The sequence below is a fragment of the Eleginops maclovinus genome, chromosome 16 (genome assembly GCF_036324505.1).
Source record: "Eleginops maclovinus isolate JMC-PN-2008 ecotype Puerto Natales chromosome 16, JC_Emac_rtc_rv5, whole genome shotgun sequence".
Taxonomy (NCBI): domain Eukaryota; kingdom Metazoa; phylum Chordata; class Actinopteri; order Perciformes; family Eleginopidae; genus Eleginops; species Eleginops maclovinus.
This window is the reverse complement of record NC_086364.1, coordinates 845,872-868,746: the sequence shown is the minus strand read 5'-3', so window position 1 is coordinate 868,746 and position 22,875 is coordinate 845,872. Positions and strand designations below refer to the sequence as shown.

At 42.3% G+C, this 22,875-nt stretch overlaps 1 protein-coding gene across 1 annotated transcript in view; it reads right to left on the bottom strand.

Annotated features, from left to right (window-relative positions):
• fbxl16 (F-box and leucine-rich repeat protein 16) overlaps positions 1 to 22,875 on the bottom strand; it is a 40,059-nt gene that overhangs the window by 5,419 nt on the left and 11,765 nt on the right. The window contains exons 2-6 of the mRNA XM_063902980.1: positions 17,988 to 18,702; positions 9,298 to 9,540; positions 5,517 to 5,782; positions 1,313 to 1,397; positions 934 to 997 (exon numbers count right to left, since the gene is read on the bottom strand). Of these exons, the coding sequence (XP_063759050.1) occupies positions 934 to 997; positions 1,313 to 1,397; positions 5,517 to 5,782; positions 9,298 to 9,540; positions 17,988 to 18,695 (1,366 nt within the window). The 5' untranslated portion in view covers positions 18,696 to 18,702. The remainder of the gene's footprint in view (positions 1 to 933; positions 998 to 1,312; positions 1,398 to 5,516; positions 5,783 to 9,297; positions 9,541 to 17,987; positions 18,703 to 22,875) is intronic.

Below are 22,875 nucleotides of genomic sequence, written 5' to 3'. Positions count from 1 at the left end.
TGGGTTGGATAGGTTTGCAGTTAGTTGGAACAACAATGGCAAACTATGTTGGAGTTGGGCTCATGCTGCTAGTAAACTCACAAATCAGATTAAACTTCTTCAACTTTATATTACAGAGTCACATGGCTGATGGTATGCTTCTATTTTTCTGTAATGCTGATCCACCTGCCTACACTTCTTAATGCAAGTTTCCCCTTGAAGTACTGTGGCCTGATACATATCGGCCAATAAATGCTTTTTTTCTCAGTGAAAAACAACTATATTCGGCAAAATAGCGCACTTAAAAGTAACTTTTTTTTGGGTCATATTCCGTACATTTTAAAGTTCACATTTTTGTACTTTTAGTTGAGTAAGATTTTTCAGTATTGCTACTTTTATTTAATTCAAAGATCTGAACACTTCTTTCACCACTGCCATTTGGTAAGTTTTTCCATTCGTCAGAAGCTACATAATGCTAATGTGACCTGAGTCCTGAGTGTAGTGCTATAAGAAAGGCCACGGGGTCATGAACCACAGTCCATCACAATCTGATCATTAGAGGGGAGATATTTTCTGTGCCAAGTTGAAACAAATCTTTAGAAAGGCGCCGTATTTATTTATTATCTATAGGACCGGCTAACTCAAGTCACCACCGCTAAGCTAAAGGTGGCTAATGCTCAGCATGATGACGTTTAGTAGTCTCATTTAGCCACAGGGAAACGCTGATTTTAAGACACATAGAAGCTTCTGATGTTCACCAGTGGGGTATTTACTGATCTATTTTATGTCTAGAAGAAAATTAAAACATCTCTTCAGTTGTGCTAACCACAGACCCGAAAACAAGTTAAAAAAAAGGTTGACTTTAAGATGCTAAAATGCTAACTCATATCTAGGTTTGAGGACTCATTCCGGCAGCACTGCTTAGGGGGAATCCTGCAGTTATATAATTCATACCTGCAAGAGACAGAAGGCGAAGACTCCTCATTCCAAACAAATGCTGCAGACCGAAATCTTGCACCTGCACACACACACACACACACACACACACACACACACACACACACACACACACACACACACACACACACACACACACACACACACACACACACACACACACACACACACACACACACAGAGTTAAAGACCTTGTATGAGAAACCTGACTGTGTGTTTGACAACTTAAGGAACAATAACAAACGTATAACTTAGTAAATCATTCATACCTTGAAGTTTTATTGCAAAAAATATGTGCATGTTGTAAAATCATTTAGCAGACTCTGAACTCTCTGACTCTGAGTCATTACGATGATTTCGATATCATGTGTGTTACCTGACAGCACCAGCGCAGATAGAGGCTCCTTAATGATGACATGGTGGACAGGTAGCCCAGCCCAGTGTCTGTGATCCGCACACACCTGAAAATACACACTTCATTATTGACTGATGTGAGAGACATAACACACCCACACACTATTTTACCAGACTGCCATTCATGTGCTTCAATTAGCATTGGGAAATGTATGTTAACTTATACGTTATGCTAATGTAAACGTACTCCATATAGGGCCATGTTCATGATCTACTGCAGGCATGTCCAAAATCCGGCCCGGGGTCCAAACACGGCCCGCTTTCAGATTTAATACGGCCCGCAGTTTTGGTCTTATTATGTGTTATTTATGATCCGCTAGCTGGTTGACGTACTGTGAGTACGGAGAATTGACAAGTGTAAGCGGATGGTATTTGTGTTAGCCTTTTCTGTTAAAGACGCAGTATTTTGGGGGGTATTTTCTGGTTTCTTTTTTTGGGGGTGACTCTGCGGTACATCCCAGAGCAGACTCTTTTGAGTGACTTTGTTCGTGGGCCTATGAACTGGATTGAATTGATGTTGGGTTGTAACCAACTGCACCCTTTGCGAAAGCGGATTGAACTGTAGATTACTATTTGTCAGACTTCATTCTGGCTACCCACTTTATTAACAATAGGTCAAACCCATTACAAAGTTTAAGGTACATTATTCCATATAGTTTGTTCAATATTATCTGATCCAGATATGAATGAAAGTCAGAATTGTGTTTTTAGAGTTGTTCACTCCTGAGCAGCTTTTATTTGGTTACATTTGAAAAATAAAGATAATTGTGAGAATGAAAATAGTTATATAACAGTGTATATGTATGTTACTTTTACGTTAAAAAAAATGTCAGAAAGGACTATGTGCCTCTCTCTCTCTCTCTCTCTCTCTCTCTCTCTCTCTCTCTCTCTCTCTCGTTGTGTTGTAATGGAGATGGGAGCATGTGAGTTGTTCTGTATGGCAAGGGAATAAAGACGTTAAAGATATATAAACGTAGTGTTTATTGTGTCTAACATTGGTAGCAGAGGATGGCAACCGCTAGTTACAAAGTTCCGCCGAAGTTTGACGAGTCCAGACTGTACGAAGGTTGGAAAAATGAACTCAACGTCTGGACACGTGTTACAGAACTCTACAAAAAGAAGCAGGCACTCGCTGTGGCTTTGGGGCTCCAAGGAAGGGAAACAGCCATGGAAATACCCGCAGACGACTTGGACAGTGATAACGGTATGGATACGTTGTTACAGAAACTGGATAGTGTGTTCCTGAAGGAGGAAAAGGACCGCGCATATGAGGCGTATTCCCATTTTGATGGGATTACAAAAGACAGTTCTCTGTCCATGTCGGACTATATCATTGACTTTGAGCAGCGATATAACCGTATGAACAAGTACAATATGACTCTACCCGACGTTGTGTTAGCATTTAAGCTCTTGGACACGGCTTGTATGGATGTGAAAAACAGGCAACGGACTTAAAGTTTGCCCACATGAAATCGATACTTCAGAGGATTTTCGGAGGAAAAACGCAAGGCTCGTCAAACGGAATTCAAGTGAATCAGCAGTATGTGGCGTTCTTCACAGAGCAAAGACCGCAAGGACGAGGAAAACGGTACACGTTACAGACTGGACAACAGAGGCAGCCTTTAGCGGGTACCAATCCACTGGATAAATTCGGTAAGAGATCAAGATGCGCCATCTGTCAGAGCAAGTTTCATTGGCCGAAAGATTGTCCTCATAAGAAATGTGAACATGTAAAATTAACTGAAGGAGACAATGTTGAGGAATGTAACATCACACTGTTTACAAAAGCCTATGGCTGACTCAGAAATCTTCCTGGCGGAATCCCTGGGGTCAGCTATTATTGACACTGCTTGCACTCGTACTGTATGTGGGGAGAAGTGGCTGGAAAGCTATGTGAAAGTCCTCAGCCCAGACCAAGTGAAAAAGGTGCTGCAAACGGAAATCCCCAGTTGCAGGCCATTTCGATTCGGAGATGGAAACTTAGTACATTCCACCATAAAAGTGAAACTACCTGCTAAAATAGGACAGACAAAATGTCACGTTGAAGCTGAAGTAGTCAAAGTTGATATCCCACTGCTGCTGAGCAAAGCTGGCACCATTTTGGACATCGAAAATAACAGAGCTGTAATGTTCAGACAAACTGTGGCTCTTGAATTCACTAGCTCTGGCCACTACTGTGAAGATATCAGAGACAAAGATACTGAAAAGAGTGAGATTGAAGTTGAGGTCCTCACTGTCACTGACAACATGTCAACTGATGAGAAACACAAAGTTCTCCTAAGCTTCACAAACTGTTTGGCCATGCTTCTGCAGATCGTCTACAAAGGCTCATTCATAGCACAGGAACTAAGGACAAAAAATGTATTGCTATTTTGCAACAAATAGTACATGACTGTGACATATGCAAAAGGTACAGCAAGACAAAGCCAAAGCCTGCTGTAGGTTTGCCCTTGGCTTCAGAGTATAATGAAACGATAGCAGTGGACCTGCACGAGTTGGAACCAGTCATATGGTACCTCCATATCATCGACCATTTCACGCGTTTCAGTGCTGGAAACATTGTGAAAACAAAGAAACCCTCTGAAATCGTCAACTCCTTCATTCACACATGGATAAGTGTGTATTGTTCCCCCCGGAGACTATACAGTGACAACGGTGGAGAATTCAATAATGAGGAAATCAGAGACATGGCGGAAAACTTCAATATTGACACAAAAACTAAAGCAGCATACAGTCCCTGGAGCAACGGCCTGCTGGAGAGACACAATCAGACACTCACCAAAATCCTCCACAAGGTGAAATGGGAAAATGGATGTGATTGGCACACCGCTCTTGACTGGGCCCTTATGGCAGTATGCTCAATGTCCATGGTTACAGCCCACATCAACTAGTCTTTGGACAGAATCCTAACCTCCCCTCTGTACTAGTTGATAAGCTACCTGCTTTAGAGAGTACCACTGTAAGTGCTAGGGTAGGAGAACACATATCAGCTCTGCATGCTCCAAGGAAAGCATTCACTGAAGCTGAATGCTCAGAGAGAATTAGGAGGGCACTTCGCAAGCAGCTCAGACCTACAGATGACAAATATGTGACAGGCGATAGAGTATATTACAAACGAGCAAACGGCACTGAGTGGAAGGGACCAGGGGTGGTTATTGGTCAGGATGGAGTTGTTGTATTTGTAAGACATGGTGGTATTCTTGTAAGAGTGCATCACTCTAGGCTTTGTAAGTTAAACACACAGGAGCAGGACAAGCAGACTGCAGAAGATGATCCTAACAGAAAAGCAGAAAGTGAGGGAGGCATTACAAACACTGCAATAGATAGCTCAGAGAGTGACCAGAATACTGACGATGAACAGGAGAATATCAGTGACATGGAGGTGAATACAGGAGAAGTGTTGCACCCATCCTTGACACAAACTAATGTGACACAAGCAGACACAGAACACAGGGTCTGTGGTAACTCTTGGAAGCCTCTTTGAAAAAAGTTTGGACACCCCTGTGTATAACTGTACACTATCTCATTAAGGCAAAAACGTTGTCTTATCTTACGCTGGTGTATTTTTAAAGTTTGTGCTACTTCCATAACTAATCTTCTCTCAGATTTGTGGAAAGACAATAAAGATATAAAGAATACACGCATGCAGCTGCATTTCAACACATGACATTTAACACATGTTGTGCAAAATAAGGAGCTGCCAACAGGATTGAACTTGGTCTTGGGTGTAACGTGTAACACAATCATTATGGACCAGTAATCTACTCTTAAATTCCCTTCATTGGCTACAGATGAGCATTAGTGAAACACATTAACCTGGTATGTTATTGAACATGATTTGTCCCATGTGTAAAAACAAAGCGTTATAAAATCAGCTTTATTCTGCCGGCTATCGCACCAATGAACAAGTTGTAGCAGTGTCACACAGATTCCTATTTATGTGTTTATGAACTTGGAATGCTCATGTTTGTACTCGTGGTTTTAGATGTGATGGAGCAGGGTATACTTTTTTAGAGATGAGTTTGTTGTCGTTTTGCCACAATGGATCCCTTTTTTTTAATCTATAAATCAAATCTACCTACGGTCACTTAAATAAATAACCTGAACCTGTGAAGTGACCCTCTCAGTTTGCTCACAGAGACAGGAGCCCCAAGCACCACACTGACCTGTCCAGCACCAGCTCCTCCAGTTTGTGCAGGTCACAGGCGATGTACTCCAGGGCCATGTCGGTGATCCGGGGGCACCAGGACAGGTCCAGGCTGCGAAGCTTGCGCAGGTTCTCGGCCACCAGCTCCACGCCGTCGTCTGTGATCTTGGAGCAGCCGGAGAGGCTGAGGGCCGTCAGGTTGGGCAGGCTGTGCACCATGTTCACCACCCCGTGATTGGTGATCTCCCAGCAGGAGTGAAGCCGCAGAGTGTGGGTGGTGTAGCCCTGCAGGTGGGAGGGCAGGTTAGGTTCTTTATCAGGGATATCATATTTTACTTGACAGTGACCCTTCACAGGTCTCTAAGGGTAAATACAGTACATATATTCAAGTACTGTACTTGAGTAAACAATAGATGTTTATTTTATTATTATAAATTATTATTTATTATTTTACAGATTTAGTAACTAGCTACTTTGCAAATGTGTATATATATATATATATATATATATATATATATATATATATATATATATACATATATATATATATATAATTTATATAAAAAGAGTACTTTTACTTTTGATACTCAAGTTTAATTTGATGCTAATACTTTACTCATAAAGTCTGTTAGTGGTCAGTGTTTTGTTTTTATGTAAACCTTAAACTCTGTTTTTTATTGTATTCATGTTTCTGTGTTTTTTTCTTGTGAAGCACTTTGTGAATTTTATTTTTTGTGAAAGCTGCTATACTAAATAAACATATTATTAATAATAATAATACCTGTACTTCTATGGAAGTACATAATCTGAGTACTTCTTTCATGAAGCTTTTATCTCTTATTTAAAAAGGCGGTGGCTCACAAGTGTCTAAATGAGACGAATAAACATTAGCCGCCTTTAGCTTAGCGGAGGGGATGCACATCCATGTGACCATGATGTAGTTCCTTTATAGCTGTTAGCTTTTTACTTCTGGCAATTGCATTCACGCTACAACTTAAATAAAAGTGATGTTTATATGTGGATTATCCTGCTGAATAAAAGTATCATAAACAATATCATGATTCAATATAAATCCCATTGCTTTTTTTCGAGGCAGCCTTTCTGATGCTAACTTTTGGGTCAGTGTACAAAAATACAACATCACTGCATCTCTCTTTGTCTACAAGTGAGTTTGATTTTAACCAGTACCTCTCATAATGTAAACTGGAATAAACTAGGTCACTCCAAAGGATAATTGGTCCTTGGTGGAAAAGGTATTCAGATTCCTTACTTACTAATACCACACTAGAGAAAAACTCATTTATTGTATTATATTTTGAAGAGGCTGGAACTGTAGAATATTTTGGAAAAAAACTTCTTAGCAAAATGTGCTACAAGTACATTTTTGGTTAACCCACTGGTGGTTTTTCGTTGCTAATATACAGTGGGGCAAAAAAGTATTTAGTCAGCCACCAATTGTGCGAGTTCTCCCATTTAAAAAGATGAGAGAGGCCTATAATTTTTATCATAGGTATACCTCAACTATGAGAGACAGAATGAGAAAAAAAAATCCAGGAAATCACATTGTAGGATTTTTAATGAATTAATTGGTAAATTCCTCGGTAAAATAAATATTTGGTCACCTACAAACAAGCAAGATTTCTGGCTCTCACAGACCTGTAACTTCTTCTTTAAGAGGCTCCTCTGTCCTCCACTCGTTACCTGTATTAATGGCACCTTTTTGAACTCGTTATCAGTATAAAAGACACCTGTCCACAACCTCAAACAGTCATACTCCAAACTCCACTATGGCCAAGACCAATGAGCTGTCAAAGGAGACCAGAGACAAAATGGTAGACCTGCACCAGGCTGGGAAAACTGAATCTGCAATAGGTAAGCAGCTTGGTGTGAAGAAATCAACTGTGGGAGCAATTATTAGAAACTGGAAGACATACAAGACCACTGCTAATCTCCCTCCATCTGGGGCTCCACGCAAGATCTCACCCCGTGAGGTCAAAATGATCACAAGAACGGTGAGCAAGAATCCCAGAACCACACGGGGGGACCTAGTGAATGACCTGCAGAGAGCTGGGACCAAAGTAACAGAGGCTACCATCAGTAACACACTACGCCGCCAGGGACTTCAATCCTGCAGTTCCAGACGTGTCCCCCTGCTTAAGCCAGTACATGTCCAGGCCCGTCTGAAGTTTGCTAGAGGGCATTTGGATGATCCAGAAGAGGATTGGGAGAATGTCATATGGTCAGATGAAACCAAAATAGAACTTTTTGGTAAAAACTCAACTCGTCGTGTTTGGAGGAGTAAGAATGCAGAGTTGCATCCAAAGAACACCATACCTACTGTGAAGCATGGGGGTGGAAACATCATGCTTTGGGGCTGTTTTTCTGCAAAGGGACCAGGACGACTGATCCGTGTAAAGGAAAGAATGAATGGGGCCATGTATCGTGAGATTTTGAGTGAAAACCTCCTTCCATCAGCAAGGGCACTGAAGATGAAGCGTGGCTGGGTCTTTCAGCATGACAATGATCCCAAACACACCGCCAGGGCAACGAAGGAGTGGCTTCGTAAGAAGCATTTCAAGGTCCTGGAGTGGCCTAGCCAGTCTCCAGATCTCAACCCCATAGAAAATCTTTGGAGGGAGTTGAAAGTCCGTGTTGCCCAGCGACAGCCCCAAAACATCACTGCTTTAGAGGAGATCTGCATGGAGGAATGGGCCAAAATACCAGCAACAGTGTGTGAAAACCTTGTGAAGACTTACAGAAAACGTTTGACCTCTGTCATTGCCAACACAGGGTATATATCAAAGTATTGAGATGAACTTTTGTTATTGACCAAATACTTATTTTCCACAATCATTTGAAAATAAATTCTTTAAAAATCCTACAATGTGATTTCCTGGATTTTCTTTTCTCATTCTGTCTCTCATAGTTGAGGTATACCTATGATACAAATTACAGGCCTCTCTCATCTTTTTAAATGGGAGAACTTGCACAATTGGTGGCTGACTAAATACTTTTTTGCCCCACTGTATATTTGGATGTGTGACGGCCCTAGAGCCTGTGGCCTGTTAGGGTGTGTGTGTGTGTGTGTGTGTGTGTGTGTGTGTGTGTGTGTGTGTGTGTTGGATGGATGGATGGATGGATGGATGGATGGGGGTGGAGCTGAGGAGGCCAATCAGCCTAACTGGGGACACCGGGCCAGTGCCCCAGTATCTACTTGAGCCCAGGTGCCCGGAGTCACAGGAGCCCTAGGACCTGCTTCGGACCCTCTCTACAGGATCCCCTTCCCCTCACCCAGCCTGGGTCATTTTTAGTTGAAAGAATTGTTGGACGAATAGACGTTTTTGATTTATATTAATAAATGTAAAGTTTTTCTCGCCAAAACCGTTGTTCGTCTCCCTCTTTTTTGTTGTTGCCTGCGAGCCGGTCAGAACAGATGGTTTAATCTTTACCAAAAGTTTTCCCCTTAGTAATGTGTCAAATCTGAAAAAATGTAATGTAGTGGAGTAAAAACATTTGCTTTCAAAATGAGATAATATAGATAGAGTTGATGTATAAAGTAGTTTAAAATGAAAATATTCGGGTGGAGTAAAAGTATCTTGAATTTGTACTTAAGTACAGAACTTGAGTAAATGTATTTAGTTACTTTCCACCACTAAACTTGGTATAGCTAAAGGTTGGATCTATGGATAGATATAATTATTCCTAAAGAGAAACAATCTCTATGGAAAACAAACCACTGTAAAACAGTTCACTTGAAACCCTCAGAGGATTTTGTGTGTGAACAGCTTCTTGTCCTCTACCTGTTTGGCGGTGAAGTAGGCCATGGCCGTGTCAGTGACGTGGTAGGCCTGTAGGCTGAGCTCGGAAAGGTTGGGCAGGAGCTGAGAGATAGCAGCGATGGCGTCGTCCGCCACGTTGATGCAGTCGCTGACGCTGAGCGAGGTGAGTCGGGCGTTCAGACTGGACCACAGCCCGGCCTCCGTGAAGTCGTTGCAGCCCGACAGCTCCAGGTGCATCAGGCCCTGCATCTGCTCCAACATCACCTGAACACAGAATAAGACTCAGTGACGGAGCTGCAGGAGGTACAGGACTGATCAGAGAGGCTGCAGAGTTATGGGTTCGAGTCAGGGGGGAAATGTCTTCCAATTGTAGGGCCAGTGGTCACCTCTGTTTTGTAGCTTCTACTACACTGTCCAATCATCCATCAGGGTCAGCACATCTTTGTGTCTGAACAACACAGAGTCTGTTAAGCTTTAACTTTGAAATATAAAGCGGAGCGTTAAATGTATGGTAGTTTAACATGAAATGCAAACAATGTACTAAATAAACGAATGAGAGAGTGATGCATCAGAAAAGAGCAGCAGAGGGTGAGTGTGACATGACTCAGTCATTATACTGACGTGAAACAGAGCCAGGGAAGTACATTACATTGCAGTGTGTTTTGAACTGACAACGATGTGATCCTCTATTTTCATAATCATTCTGATTATTCTAACCCTAACCCTAGCATAAAGCAGTCAGTCACATCTTTGGCTCTGGCCTGTGTGTCTCAATTACAGATAAAGACTCCATAAAGTGAGAAGCATTTGGAAGAAATGCAATGAACTGTTTCTGTAAAAAGACGTGAGATTAAATTGCATTTTATAACACAGCGCTGAATTTCACAATAACATTTCAAACACGTTGAGTACACTCTCTGTGCACGGACATCTATTCTGTCAAACTCAAACTTACATTTATTTTAGAATATTTGTATTTTGCTTTAATTCTTCATAAATTGAACTCTCCAGTTTTAGATGCATCCAAATGGTAATGCAAAAAACTGAACCCTGCAAAAGGAAAGTCCATATATAGATCATGCAGCCAACAAATTCAGCTTTCACCATGGCAACCATCCACTCATCCCAGAATAGCAGCCTAGCCTAGCAGGTATGAAGAGTCATCTGAGAAACACTATCAAGCCTCTGTGTTCCAAGCAATGGAATATGAAAGCAGTAATGCAGAGATTATCCGAACCGATCAGAACCCCAAGCAGACTAAAGATCTAACTCCGACACTCCACCAGTGAAGACACGGACCTGCAGATCAGTAAATATTGTGTTGGAGTGAACAAATATATTGACTTGTATCTTATTGGCTCATAAGGGAAACATCTCCACAGCTGTGAGTCCATCATTAAAAGAGTCTCTGACGTTTTGTTGTTAACACTAACACTGGTTTAATCCTCACATGGTCACGCCTTTTTTACATGTTTTGCAATCAATTCATATCCAGCCTCGATAACACTCCAAACTATGTTTAAAAAAAGAAGCCTATTCTGAAAAAACTGAAACGTGGACTTTAATTAAATGTATTATGTCAACAGGTTCCACATAACTGCATTAGGTTAGTTGAAAGCAATAATATTAAGTCTAAATTAGGTTCAACTTAATATTATTGCTTTCATCCAACCTCATACAGCTATGTGAAATCTGCTGACATAATACATTTGATTTAAGTCAACGTTTCAGTTTTTTCAGAGTAAGAAGAAACAGAGGCTTTAAGCCAATGGAAAGCTCTTTGTTCAGAAAGTGTTGGGTTCTGTTAACAGTTGTTTGACACTGGAATCCCAAAGAGAAAGGCAAACTGAAAGTGAAGTGACAAAAATGAACTAATTAAAGTATGGAGCATGAATTCTTATGGATCTGTGTTAATAAGGGAACCTAGGGAAGCAGAGAGACATGATAGAATATCTGTCAGAGCACTATTTTGTATCTCCAAAATGTAGCTCCAGACTATACGTTTTTTTTTTCTTTTCTCCCTGTTACTTTAAGTGTGCAAGAGTATTTCCTTTAAAACAAATGATGCCTTAGTGGTAATTTCTAGGGCTGCCCCCGATTAGTCGACTTATCGTTAGTCGGTGGAAAAAATATTCGTCGACAAATTTTTCATTAGCCGATTAGTCGAAAAAAAGATCATAGCATGTGCTATGACGCGTCAGCCGGAAACCCTCTCAGACTTCATTCAAGAGCTGTTGCCTGGTCCTTAAGTTAATTTTGTCGGGCAAGATATCCAAAGTGTGCGATCCTTCTGAGCATGTAAGGGATGAGCCCCAAAAGGTGACATGCAAACTCTGCTGGAAAAAAGGTGCCTCCGTATCCACGCCATCATAACAAAACACGGAGCTTTATTATCCCCGACAACGTGTGTTCCTTCCTCAGACTCGGAGGAAAACAGCAGCAGTGAGTCAGGCAGTAGCCTAGCTTTGTATCAACATATATAAACATACAATAGTATATAATCGTTCTGAGCTCAGAACACGATCAATTCAAGCTTTCATTTCAGGATCAGGGCGGAATGTGAGGAGGGAGTTTTGCCGCCGAGCATATGTATCCTGTATCCATTTCCTGTATAGTATTTATTGGGTTGTTATATTCAGATATCAATTATAGAAACTATAACCAAATTCTCAGTGTGTGTGTGCTCGCTACTTGTTCCGGTACATATTACGAATCCTTTACGGAGCTTCTGCTGTTTGTACTGCTGACGGGCGGTGCGCTGTGACTCTCAAGGTTTCAGTATACCTGCCGGATTGGTGATTGCGCGCCAACTGTGACGTCAACACAGCGACATACCCATATACTGTATACTCGCGCGCGGGGCGCTCTTGACTCACTGCAGTCTTCTCCTGAACAATAGGCGTCGCTGCTGAGAAAAATACAGTCTACACCGCTTCGATGAGGAGGAAATGTTGCTTTTAAGTTTGATAGCTAAAAAGCGACGCAAAAGACTGTGGAATGTTCGTCCATTGCACGATGACAGATATGTCACGGGAGAATTCATGGTCCTCGTGAAGCCCATACGAATGTCGGATGAAGGGATGCACTTCGGATATTTCCGCATGTCCGCACATCGTTTTGACGACCTGCTCCATCGGATCAAGCCTTTTATTAATCACGCAAGAAGCCATCGCAGTCCAGTCGGTTTACAGGAGAGACTAGCAGTTACATTGAGGATCCTGGCATCTGGAAGCAGCCAAGCAGCTGTAGCTGCTAGCTACAAACTAGAAGCAACGACCATCAGCTGCATCTCCGAGACGTGTGCGGCTATCTGGTAGGCGCTGAAAGATGACTTTGTGCCCTTGCCCGAAGATATTGCACAAGACTTTTGGAGAGTGTGGAACTTTCCCAACTGTTTGGGGTGCGTCGATGGCAAACGATTAAAACCCCGTCAAATGCCGGAAGTGACTATTTCAACTATAAAGGTGCACATTCCATCGTGCTGATGGCAATTTGTGACGCAAACTACCCTTTTAAAATGGTGGACATAGGAGCATACGGTCGTGAGAGTGACAGGGGGTTTTCCAGAGCAGTCGTTTTGGATCGAAACTTCAGCAGAACACCCTTGAACTGCCACAGCCTGTGAACCTGCCTGGAACAAACACCAAGCTGCCCCATATGTTCCTGGGTGATGCTGCCTTCACCGTGAATGTGAATTTAATGCGACCATACCCAGGTAAGAAAGTTAAACTTAATGCTTTTTGTTATGTGTGACACCTATACTTGCTTTTGTATGTTCAGTCTTATAAAAACAACGTTTCTTTTCACTTTTGCAGGTGCCAATCTGGATGACGCACTTTAGGGCCCGGAGGGTCATTGAGATCACCTTTGGTGTCTTGGCTGCACGTTGGAGAATTCTGGGGCGGCCCACTGAATTTCACCCAGACAAGGCTGTGGATGTTGTGAAGGCTTGTATTGCCCTTCACAACATGCTTGCACACACAGATGCTGCAATGGCTCCGGTGTGCCGCTACATCCCTCCCAGCTTTACAGACAGCGTCGCAGCATCAGGTGAACTTCAGACACTATCGTCAACATCGATATAGTTTCATTTTCATTGAAAGCACAGCACATTTGTTTCAAATGATAGCCCGTTTGAGCCGCACCTGCCACTGCTTCTCTCTCTTCCGCTCTGCGTCCAGCTCTCTCACACACACACACACACACACACACACACACACACTGCCCCGCCTTCCCGCTCACGTCACGTTTTTAAATACCCAACAGCGCGAAACATGGTGTCCCAGCAAAATGTCAATCGCGGCGCAGAGCTGGTATGTAAGCGAAAGACAAATGGATCAGTAATTTGGAAATGGTTTGGTTACAAGGTGTCTGACGAGTTGCAGCAACAGGTGATCTGTAGAGAGTGCTTAATATCGGTCGATACGAAAGGGTCAAGTACGACCAACCTCTTCCACCACTTGCAGCAGCACCACAAGGTGCAATATGAAGAGTGCTTAAAATTACGTGCAGCGACGCAAACTCCTAAGCTGGCTCGCAGTACCCCGAAGCAAATATCTCTTACAACTTCGTTTACAAATGCGGTACCTTACGGTCGATCAAGCGACAGGTGGCGGGATATCATTCGGTCGGTGACATACCACACCGCTAAAGACATGGTGCCCATATCGACCGTAGAGAACCCTGCCTTCATGTAAAAAATATATTTGATGAAGCATCAGAGCGGCTGTCACACGTTCTGTTCAAGAAACATTGCCGTGGCTCATTTAAGATGGGCTATGCATAGACTGACTGCACGCACCCACCGTTTTGCTACAATAGCAGCATTTTGCCTTTTATAAAACCAGGCTGTTTCTACCACTATCAAAGTAGGCAGGCAGACTTGATATGTGACCATGTAACCTACACCCAAATTTAGGCTTGAGTTTGCAATCAACAAGGCAGGTTGACGGGCACAGCGACTCAGGCAGGCTGGAAATGAAAGCACACAGCGGCATGAGCGGCACGAGTTGGAGCGCGGAAACTGTCGTGATATTGCATCAACAATATCGATATATATGTTATATCGACATTCTGCTTGAAAATATCGAGATATGACTTTTGGTCCATATCGCACAGCCCTACCTGGGAGACTTTCCGTCACACGAGCATCCCTTGCTGCAATTGCAGTCAGGAATGACCTGAAGTCATTCTTCCTCACACCACAAGGACTTGTACCCTGGCAGAACGATGTCTTTCGGAGGGGTTGCCTTAACTAAACTGGTCTTAATACTTTGTGGATCAATACTGGATCACCTTAGTTTCTTCTACACAATAATGAGATAAAAGTAAAATTTAGGCTCAACTCAGATTTCAATATGGATCATTTTTCTCATATGGTGTTCAAGGTGTTTGGGGATGGGGCACATAGTTTCACATAAAGGTGCATTTACATAGCCTATATACAATAAAGTGACTCACCTATACAATAAAGTGACTCACCTAATTCCTGTCTCAAAACTGTTTCTCCTAAGGAAACATATCTGAACAGAAATGTAGATGATGTGGTTGCTATGACCAGTCTAGTTCATTAGACTTTGTTGATTTTGAGACAAGTTAATGTAGTGATGCAATGTCCAACCCTACACCAAGGAGTTGTCACAAACAAATACAATTGCTTGTTTAATGTATTAATGAGAGGATGGGCTAAAAATAACTAATTCACCAGCACATAAGAAAACCATACCACGTAGAGGTTTGTAACAGGAACTTCACACTGCAGATGCATATATTAGAGAGAAAAGAATGGAATGAAGGCTTGATGTGAGCAAACCAGGTTTTTATGATGAATAACAAGGTAAAAAAAAACCTGAACATGGTAACAACCGCTAACAGCTACAGGAGAAAAAAAATGTTTTTTTTTAAAAAAGTAAATCACTAATCCAGCCGTGGGTTTTTGACCGTGTACGCAAACATCTGCTGGTACAACTTGTGCCTGGCCTCCCGCTGGTATGCCGAATCGACAGTGGTCAACATGTCCGCCAGAACCATTAAAAAACATGATTCTGGTGTGTCCTGTTGCCTCTCTCGCTCCCTCTCTTGCTCCTTCTCTCGCTCCCTCTCTTGCTCCCTCTCTTTGTCCTCTCTGTACTGCTGGAGGAACCGCATCCTCTCCTCATGCAGCTGCTCCAACCTCAGGTTTATGACCTCATCTCCGATCTTCCTTTTTCGTCCCGATGAACTGGAAGGTGAGGGCGCTGAGATGCACGAAGAGGTGGACATGGATGGAGAGGGTGAGGGAGAGGGTGAGGGTGGAATGGTGTGGAGAATGGGAGAAGGGATGAGAGGTGGTGTGTCGTGTGATGACTATCGCGCCGTGTCTGTCCCTGTTGAGCAGGTGTCCCCAACAGCAGAACTGCACAATGTTGTTGTGGTGTCCTTGATATAAAACCAAAATAAAGACAAGTCAAGTTTATTTATATAGCACATTTCATATGAAAAGCATAGACTCAATGTGCTTTCAAAAGAAAAGATACACGACAAATACATGACGTGTCAAATAAGGTAATGGCATAACAAGTAAAATAAAAGGTAAAATACAGGTTAACATTCCGTTCAGTTCGGGTCAAACGCAGTTATATTACAACAACATGAAACAACGGAGCAAATTGATAAGTTACACCAGTAGCATCCGATGTGTGTGAACAATCAAATATAGTTTGGCTAGCTTACCTCTCTTTCCATATTTTTGTCCGTCTCCCTATGTTTGACGAAGTCGGACAGCCATCCCATCTCCATCAAGATTGGTGCTGCCTTGATTCCTCCGGGAGCTCCGCTTCAGGCTTGTGCTCGCTTCTTGGCTTTGACAAACCAATCACGGAGGTTCTTCCACAGCTTTTTACAAAAAGCTTCATCTTTCGCCAAAGTCCCTGAGATCTCTTTCCATGAGTTCATGGCCATCTAGAATCCTTGTGCTCCCGCATTGATGGGTCATACAGGTGTCTGTACAGACGAACCTGCTCGCAGTCGTGCTTCCTGCTCATCCATGCTCGTAGCTAGCTGCGCCGCGCGCGCCAAGTTATAAATCGAAGGAGGTGCACGCCCTCCCGAACGACCGCAACGCGCCACACGCGCGCGCCACCTTGCATACCTGCACGGGCAGGTATACTGAAGCCTTCATGCGCTTTTAGTGTTATTTTATATTTCATGTGAAGCACAACGTACCGTCCTGTTATAATAAGGTTCATTATCAGCCTTTGAAAGTGATTTCATAAATCATAATATATCATGTATGTGAGACGATTAGTCGAATGATCGCCTGAATTGACGACGATTAGTTGACTACAAAAATCTTTAACCGATGGCAGCCCTAGTAATTTCACCTCTTGGTGTGTCTTTGTATGCATTTTGCTCTGCACCATAGCAGTCAGAGAGGTAAGAGGGTTGACTTTAGGTTATTTTTCTTAATTCCAACAGATGGCCTATTATCTATTTAGGGAAAACCAACTCAAAACTCCCAATTATTTTATCATTTTTTGAAATAACTAGGGATGCACCGATACATCGTTGAAACATCGGCATCGGCCGATGTTAGCCCTATTTACCACCATCGGCACATCGGTAAATAAGGTGACATCACGATGGCAGTCGCCAATGTTTATGTTTTGCTACGTGACCGGGAGAAGTCGCTTTAGTGTGGTTGTTTTTAAATCTGACGGACCAAATCTGAAGTCAGGGCATCATTTTAAAGGATTAGATCAGTGACTGTGGGTCTGCCATAACTTTAAAGTCATTCGGAGGGGGGGCTTCTCTTCTCCTCTCCTCTCCTCTGTGAGGAGCTGCTGCTGCCCGCTGCATACTGCAGGACTCCTGCCCCGTGTAGCGGGTGTCTGCAGGATCAGTAAATTAAATCCATCCTTCAGTGTTCTTCGGAGGCCGTCGTTTATATTTGTGACTTTGTTATACTTGCTGCTACTCCCGTTAACTTCCAGAAACTTACTATGGCTCGCTCAACCTCTCTCTTGCTCTTACACATGCACACACCTATGCTACCTTATGCTACTATTACAGTTTAAATAGTAAAACATCGGCCGTCGGTATCGGCAAAAATTGTTACCCTTAACATCGGCATTTGCCGACATTTTTTTTCCAATCCCTAGTTTTAACAGATTTTCAAAAATCAGACATGGGAATCAAGTAAATAGAAATGATACAACATTTCAAGTTTGAAGATGCAGTAGAAAGCAGGAAAGATATTTCTCTCTCAAATAATCAGAATATGTTGGTTCCCTTCACGTGTATTCCTGACCAGGGCTGCTGCTGTTGTCCTTTACAGTCTATGCTGTTACCTCATAAACGAACTGAAACGTTGACTTTAACTGAATGTATTATGTCGGCAAATCTCACATAACTGTAGTAGGTTAGTTGAAAGCAATAATATTAAGTTGAATGTAATGCTTTTTATTTAAACTTAATATTATTGCTTTCAACTAACCTACTACAGTTATGTGAAATATGTTCATATACATACATATACATTGTATATATAAATATATACATTTATACATAATACATTTAACTAAATTCAACCTTTCAGTTTCTCAGAGCATGTTCCTGAGACAGTGGGAATAATATCGCAGGCACTTTAAACTACCCACAATACAACTTAGACTTATCTGTCAGCTTGGTGATAATTCTCATGAGTAACCCCTGTCTTCCCCCTCCGGTCTCACCTCTAAACCGGCGTCTGTGATGGTGGACCTCTTGAGGCTGACTGAGCGGACCCCCTTCTTGGACAGCGGGTAGTTGTCGATGAACTCACAAATGTCCAGGTCTGAGACGCCCACCAGGCAGAAAGACTGGAAGCCCCGCAGAGCGAAGGCCTGCAGACTGACAAACTCCTTCTCCCCGCTGGGCAGCAGGGTGTAAAGCTCCTTAGCATGCAGGATGGGTGTCACCCCCTCCCAGAACTTGGGCTGGTACAGCACCTTGCGCCATGTCTTGCAAACCTGCGCCAGCACACATTTCTCGGCCGTGGTGAAGTACCAGAGCAGCCGGTTCAGCAGCTTCTCGTCCAGCACCAGCTGGCGCTCCAGCAGCAGGGGCTTGGGGAGGGTGAGTGGGGGGAGCTGACGGAGGGACGGCTTCAGGCCCACCAGAGGCTTCCCGGGCTCCATGTCCAGCAGAGAGGTGGCTGGGTTGGGCATGACGGGGCCGTCGAGGTGGTGGTGGTGGTGGTGGTGGTAGGGCAGGGAGGAGGGCGGGGGTGGCAGGATGGAGGGCACCGAGGAGGACTGGCACAGGCGGTTCTTGGCAGCAGGCGTCCCCTTGGTGATACTCGCGCTGCCCAGGCCGTTGGGCTGGCTGGGGGGAAGCTTCACCATGCCGTTGCGAGTCACGCAGGGAGACTTCAGCTCGCTGGGGGAGGACATGTTCAACATTGGGAACCTGGAGGAGGAGAACAGAGGGCTGTTAGACACTGAAGACATGTATGCTAGGACTTATTGAAAGGCGGGGGTGTAAAGACGGTATTGCTCTGACACTATGGCAACACTCATAGTATACGAGCTAACATGTCGCTTCCTATCGATGACATAGCAGAGTGGAAAATTGCTCTATGATTCATATCAGATGACACCTTCTATAACGTAACAAACACACAGCAGTATTACAGAGGAGACAGCATGATTGCCTTTTCTTATTATGTGAAGAATACATTAGGTTGTAACTGCAGCGCACAAATGATCCAAACACAGGAAGCCAACATGCTTTATTCCGGTTATCAGTTCAGCAAAATGCTGTTACTAATTCTGATCATTAGTCAATTTGAAGCTGTTGTTACCATTCATAACTGTTAAAGGGGTCTAGAGGTTGAATTCTTAAAATATTGACTTTGCGTGTATGATATGAAAGAATTATACGATTGCGATGTTGCCCAAATTGTAGTTTAGAGGAAATCGGTCTCCCTATCTCCACAGTGAGAACCACACACCGACGCAAAATGACAATGAAGAGATGTTTCTGGTCGTCTGACAACATAACTCAGCCTGTTATGTCAGGGTTTATTTTTTATTATACCCTGCAAGTTTGTAGTAAAGTGATGTGAAATTATTTTTAAAGCTAATTCTGGCCATATAATCTGCTCAGAGAACTCTTACTTTATTTTCTTTGTTATCCGTCCTTCTGTTAGCTCTGTTCTGCTCCGTCATGGTTTTTTATTAATGACATAATGGTCTAAGCTGCATTTCGATTTACAACCCTGTGTTGCATACCGACCAAAACTTCAGTTCCCTGGATGACTATATTATAACACAATATAGTCTGTGTGTCCCCCCGAGTTTTCTAATATTTTCCTGGATAACTGAGAGTTTTTCCCTTTGCGCCTAAGGGCCAAGGACAGAGGTTCTTGTATGCTGAACACACTGTAAATGTAAGACAAATGTGTGGTATTGGTCTATATTAATAAAATGTGATTGGTTGACAATCAAATGAAAGATGAACACACTGCATGTTTTTACATATCGCTTAACTGCAGTACAAACCCCAGTGTGCAGTCAGCTGAGAGCACAGTTTCTATCACCGGCTCGCTGTGTGAATGGATGGCTTCTCTTTTGTTGTATGTGAGTGAAAACACATCATAGTGTAATTGAATGGCGTGGCCCGTGGCCTCATCGAGTGTGTTCGCTGTGATCTCTGTATCAGCAGCCGGGCCGTCACAGGCTCAAACCGCTCTTATGTAACATGCTGACTACAGGGCTTCACACACAACAGCATCTCTCTGTCCCTCTCTACTCACACCACACACTGCACTCATAACACATGCTACACCCATTTACACATAGACAGTGTGTAAAACACATCTAGATATAAGTTATTCAAAGCACTGTTTGCTCTGACGAAACCTGTTAGCATTTTACATTTGATCCCTTTCAAGTATTTGTTGTCGGTCCCTAAGCAGATGGAGCCTGGCTCTGCCTCGCTGTAGCATCACCGAGGTTCATCCATTACATAATATAACAATGATTTAAAGTAGACCGGTTTGAAAGCCCAACATGTTTGAGAGTAATTTTAACCCGCCTGGGTGCAGATGAAGAAAAACATTGACTCAGATGTCACACGCAGGTTAAATAAAATGCTGCAAATTCATTCTGAGCTAATGATTCACAGCTACAGCAAAATCTATATTTACCATTCCTCCGTCTGTTATGTCATGTGGCTGCTGTGTCTCTGAGAGGGAGGGAGGTGGGGTGAGCGGGGGGGATGCTGAAGTATATGCAAGCTCTGCTGCATCTGATCCAGCACCAGCAACAACAGGAAAACTTGGCTCTTCACAATAAAATCTCCACATCTAACAGACTACACTGGAAATAATGTTTCCCCTTAATGTTGAATTTGATTCAATAGAAAAGAGATGCTGCTATGACGACTATGAAAAGTTTACTGTAACTAAGATATGAAGGAGGGTTGTATGTGTCTTTAGGTCAGGTGGTCTGCTTTTTGCTCCATTTTAGCTTTAAAACTCTGACTATAATGACTGATAATTGCGATTTGATTCACAACATGGGACTGATTGATCATTTTCGTATCATAATTCTCATCATCATTGATAACTATTGTATATTAATATGACCATGGTTTGCTGTTCTAAGAGGATCTGTACCACAAATATGTTTTAGGTTGAATTTATATGAAACTCGGGATATCTCTGCTGCTCCACAGTACATTCAAAACGGTTTTAACACACTTATCCTTCAACAAATATTTGTACTTGGTGTAAATTTTGATTTACTGTGGGACGATTAAAGGTATTCTGATTCTAATTCTGATTCTGAAACTGAAATTATATATTGGGAATTAGATAAAACTATTTACATTTTTTAGCCCGGATGAGGATCTGCACACGCCCCACACTTTTTCTCATTGTTTTTGGTAATAAAAACAGGTTAACCTCTTTGACAGTAACACTCTTACATATTCACTCAAAATATTTTAGAGACTCTTAATAATTTCGTTAAGGCTAACATCTGTTCAAGTAATGGAGACACAGCAAGACCTGATGAAATGATAGCGTGGGTTAAGAGGATTTTTACGTTCATGGCCATATTTAATGTGACTTTATTTGTCGCTCTACTCAATGCTTGAAACCGGACCGATACATTCCATCTCACATCATAATGTTTACAAACCAAATGAAATGGATTTTCTAAAGATTAAAGATTTCATTACAAAATCAATAAGCAAACACTTCATCCGTCAATCAATTCTGGATAAATGCAGGATTCATACAACTGCACCGTAATGTTACTCAGATTGTTCATATATTCAGCGTGTGATGAGTGATGTTTCTGCTATTTCACTGTAATGTATGTGCCTTTTTAAATGCATTTTATGAACACTCAATTGAATAATAACCAGTTAATTGTTGTTTGTTCAAAATCACTATCGCTAAGTGCTGGAGCTATAAGTTGCCTTATATTATTTAATAGTTAATCATTTATTTGCTTACTGTTTTTGTTTATAATGAATATATTATTATTATTATTTAGTCTTGTTATTTAAGTGAGTTAAATTTGTTTCTATGCTTTTATTTTGAAGGCATGTTTGGGCACTGGGTGTAATTGTATATATTGTAGACAGGTGGTGGCGGGAGCAGGGCACCATTAGGCACATCGTTTTTAACCAGGTTGATTGAAGCTAGCAGGGAGCCATAAGAAAGGCTCTAGTAAAGGAATGATTTGAAACTGTGTTGTTTGTTGATACTGGATCATGTAAACAAACAAACAAACAAACGGTGACTTGTCTGGACTGGTTTAGAGTTAATTATCTGTTTTATTTTAATATGATCTTGCCTGCTACACTAAGTTTATTGCACCAATTTTTTAGATGACCACATCAACACGGCCTTACTTGAAGAAGACAACACATTATGTACAACAGAGTCGTGAGAATCCCTCAGTTACACTCTCCCTCAGTCTGTCTGGAGTCTAGGATTCAGACCAACAGCTGGTAGGGAGGAAACAACCCTAACCCTAACCCTAACACACCATTACAATAGAGTCTTCAACGCACACTGTACCCAAACACCTTTCTCTGACTTGGTGTGGCTGCGGCTCCTCCGTCTGCATGTGAAAGGGTCACCAGCTTGACGTGTGTGTGTGTGTGTGTGTGTGTGTGTGTGTGTGTGTGTGTGTGTGTGTGTGTGTGTGTGTGTGTGTGTGTGTGTGTGTGTGTGTGTGTGTGTGTGTGTGTTTTAATGAGTCAAAAATGTTGATGGCTTTGTACAATTTATCTGAATGCATTCCATTTAGTATTCTATGCAGGTAACTCAATTACTATCAGCTTTCTCCAGTGGTGGAAAGTAACTAAGTATATTTACTCAAGTACTGTACTTAAGTACTGTTTTGAGGTACATGTACTTTGCAAGTTTTTCCACTACAATTCAGAGGTAAATGATGTACTTTTAGTACACAGCATTTATCTAATCCCTTGAGTTACTTTACAGATCTGGATTAATGATGGTAAATATGATCAGCCTTAAATCAGACTTTAGTTCACCTGGAGTAAATCCAGCAGCTACCCTGCAGTATACAAAGCCATTCAAACTAGCTGCACCTTTACCAG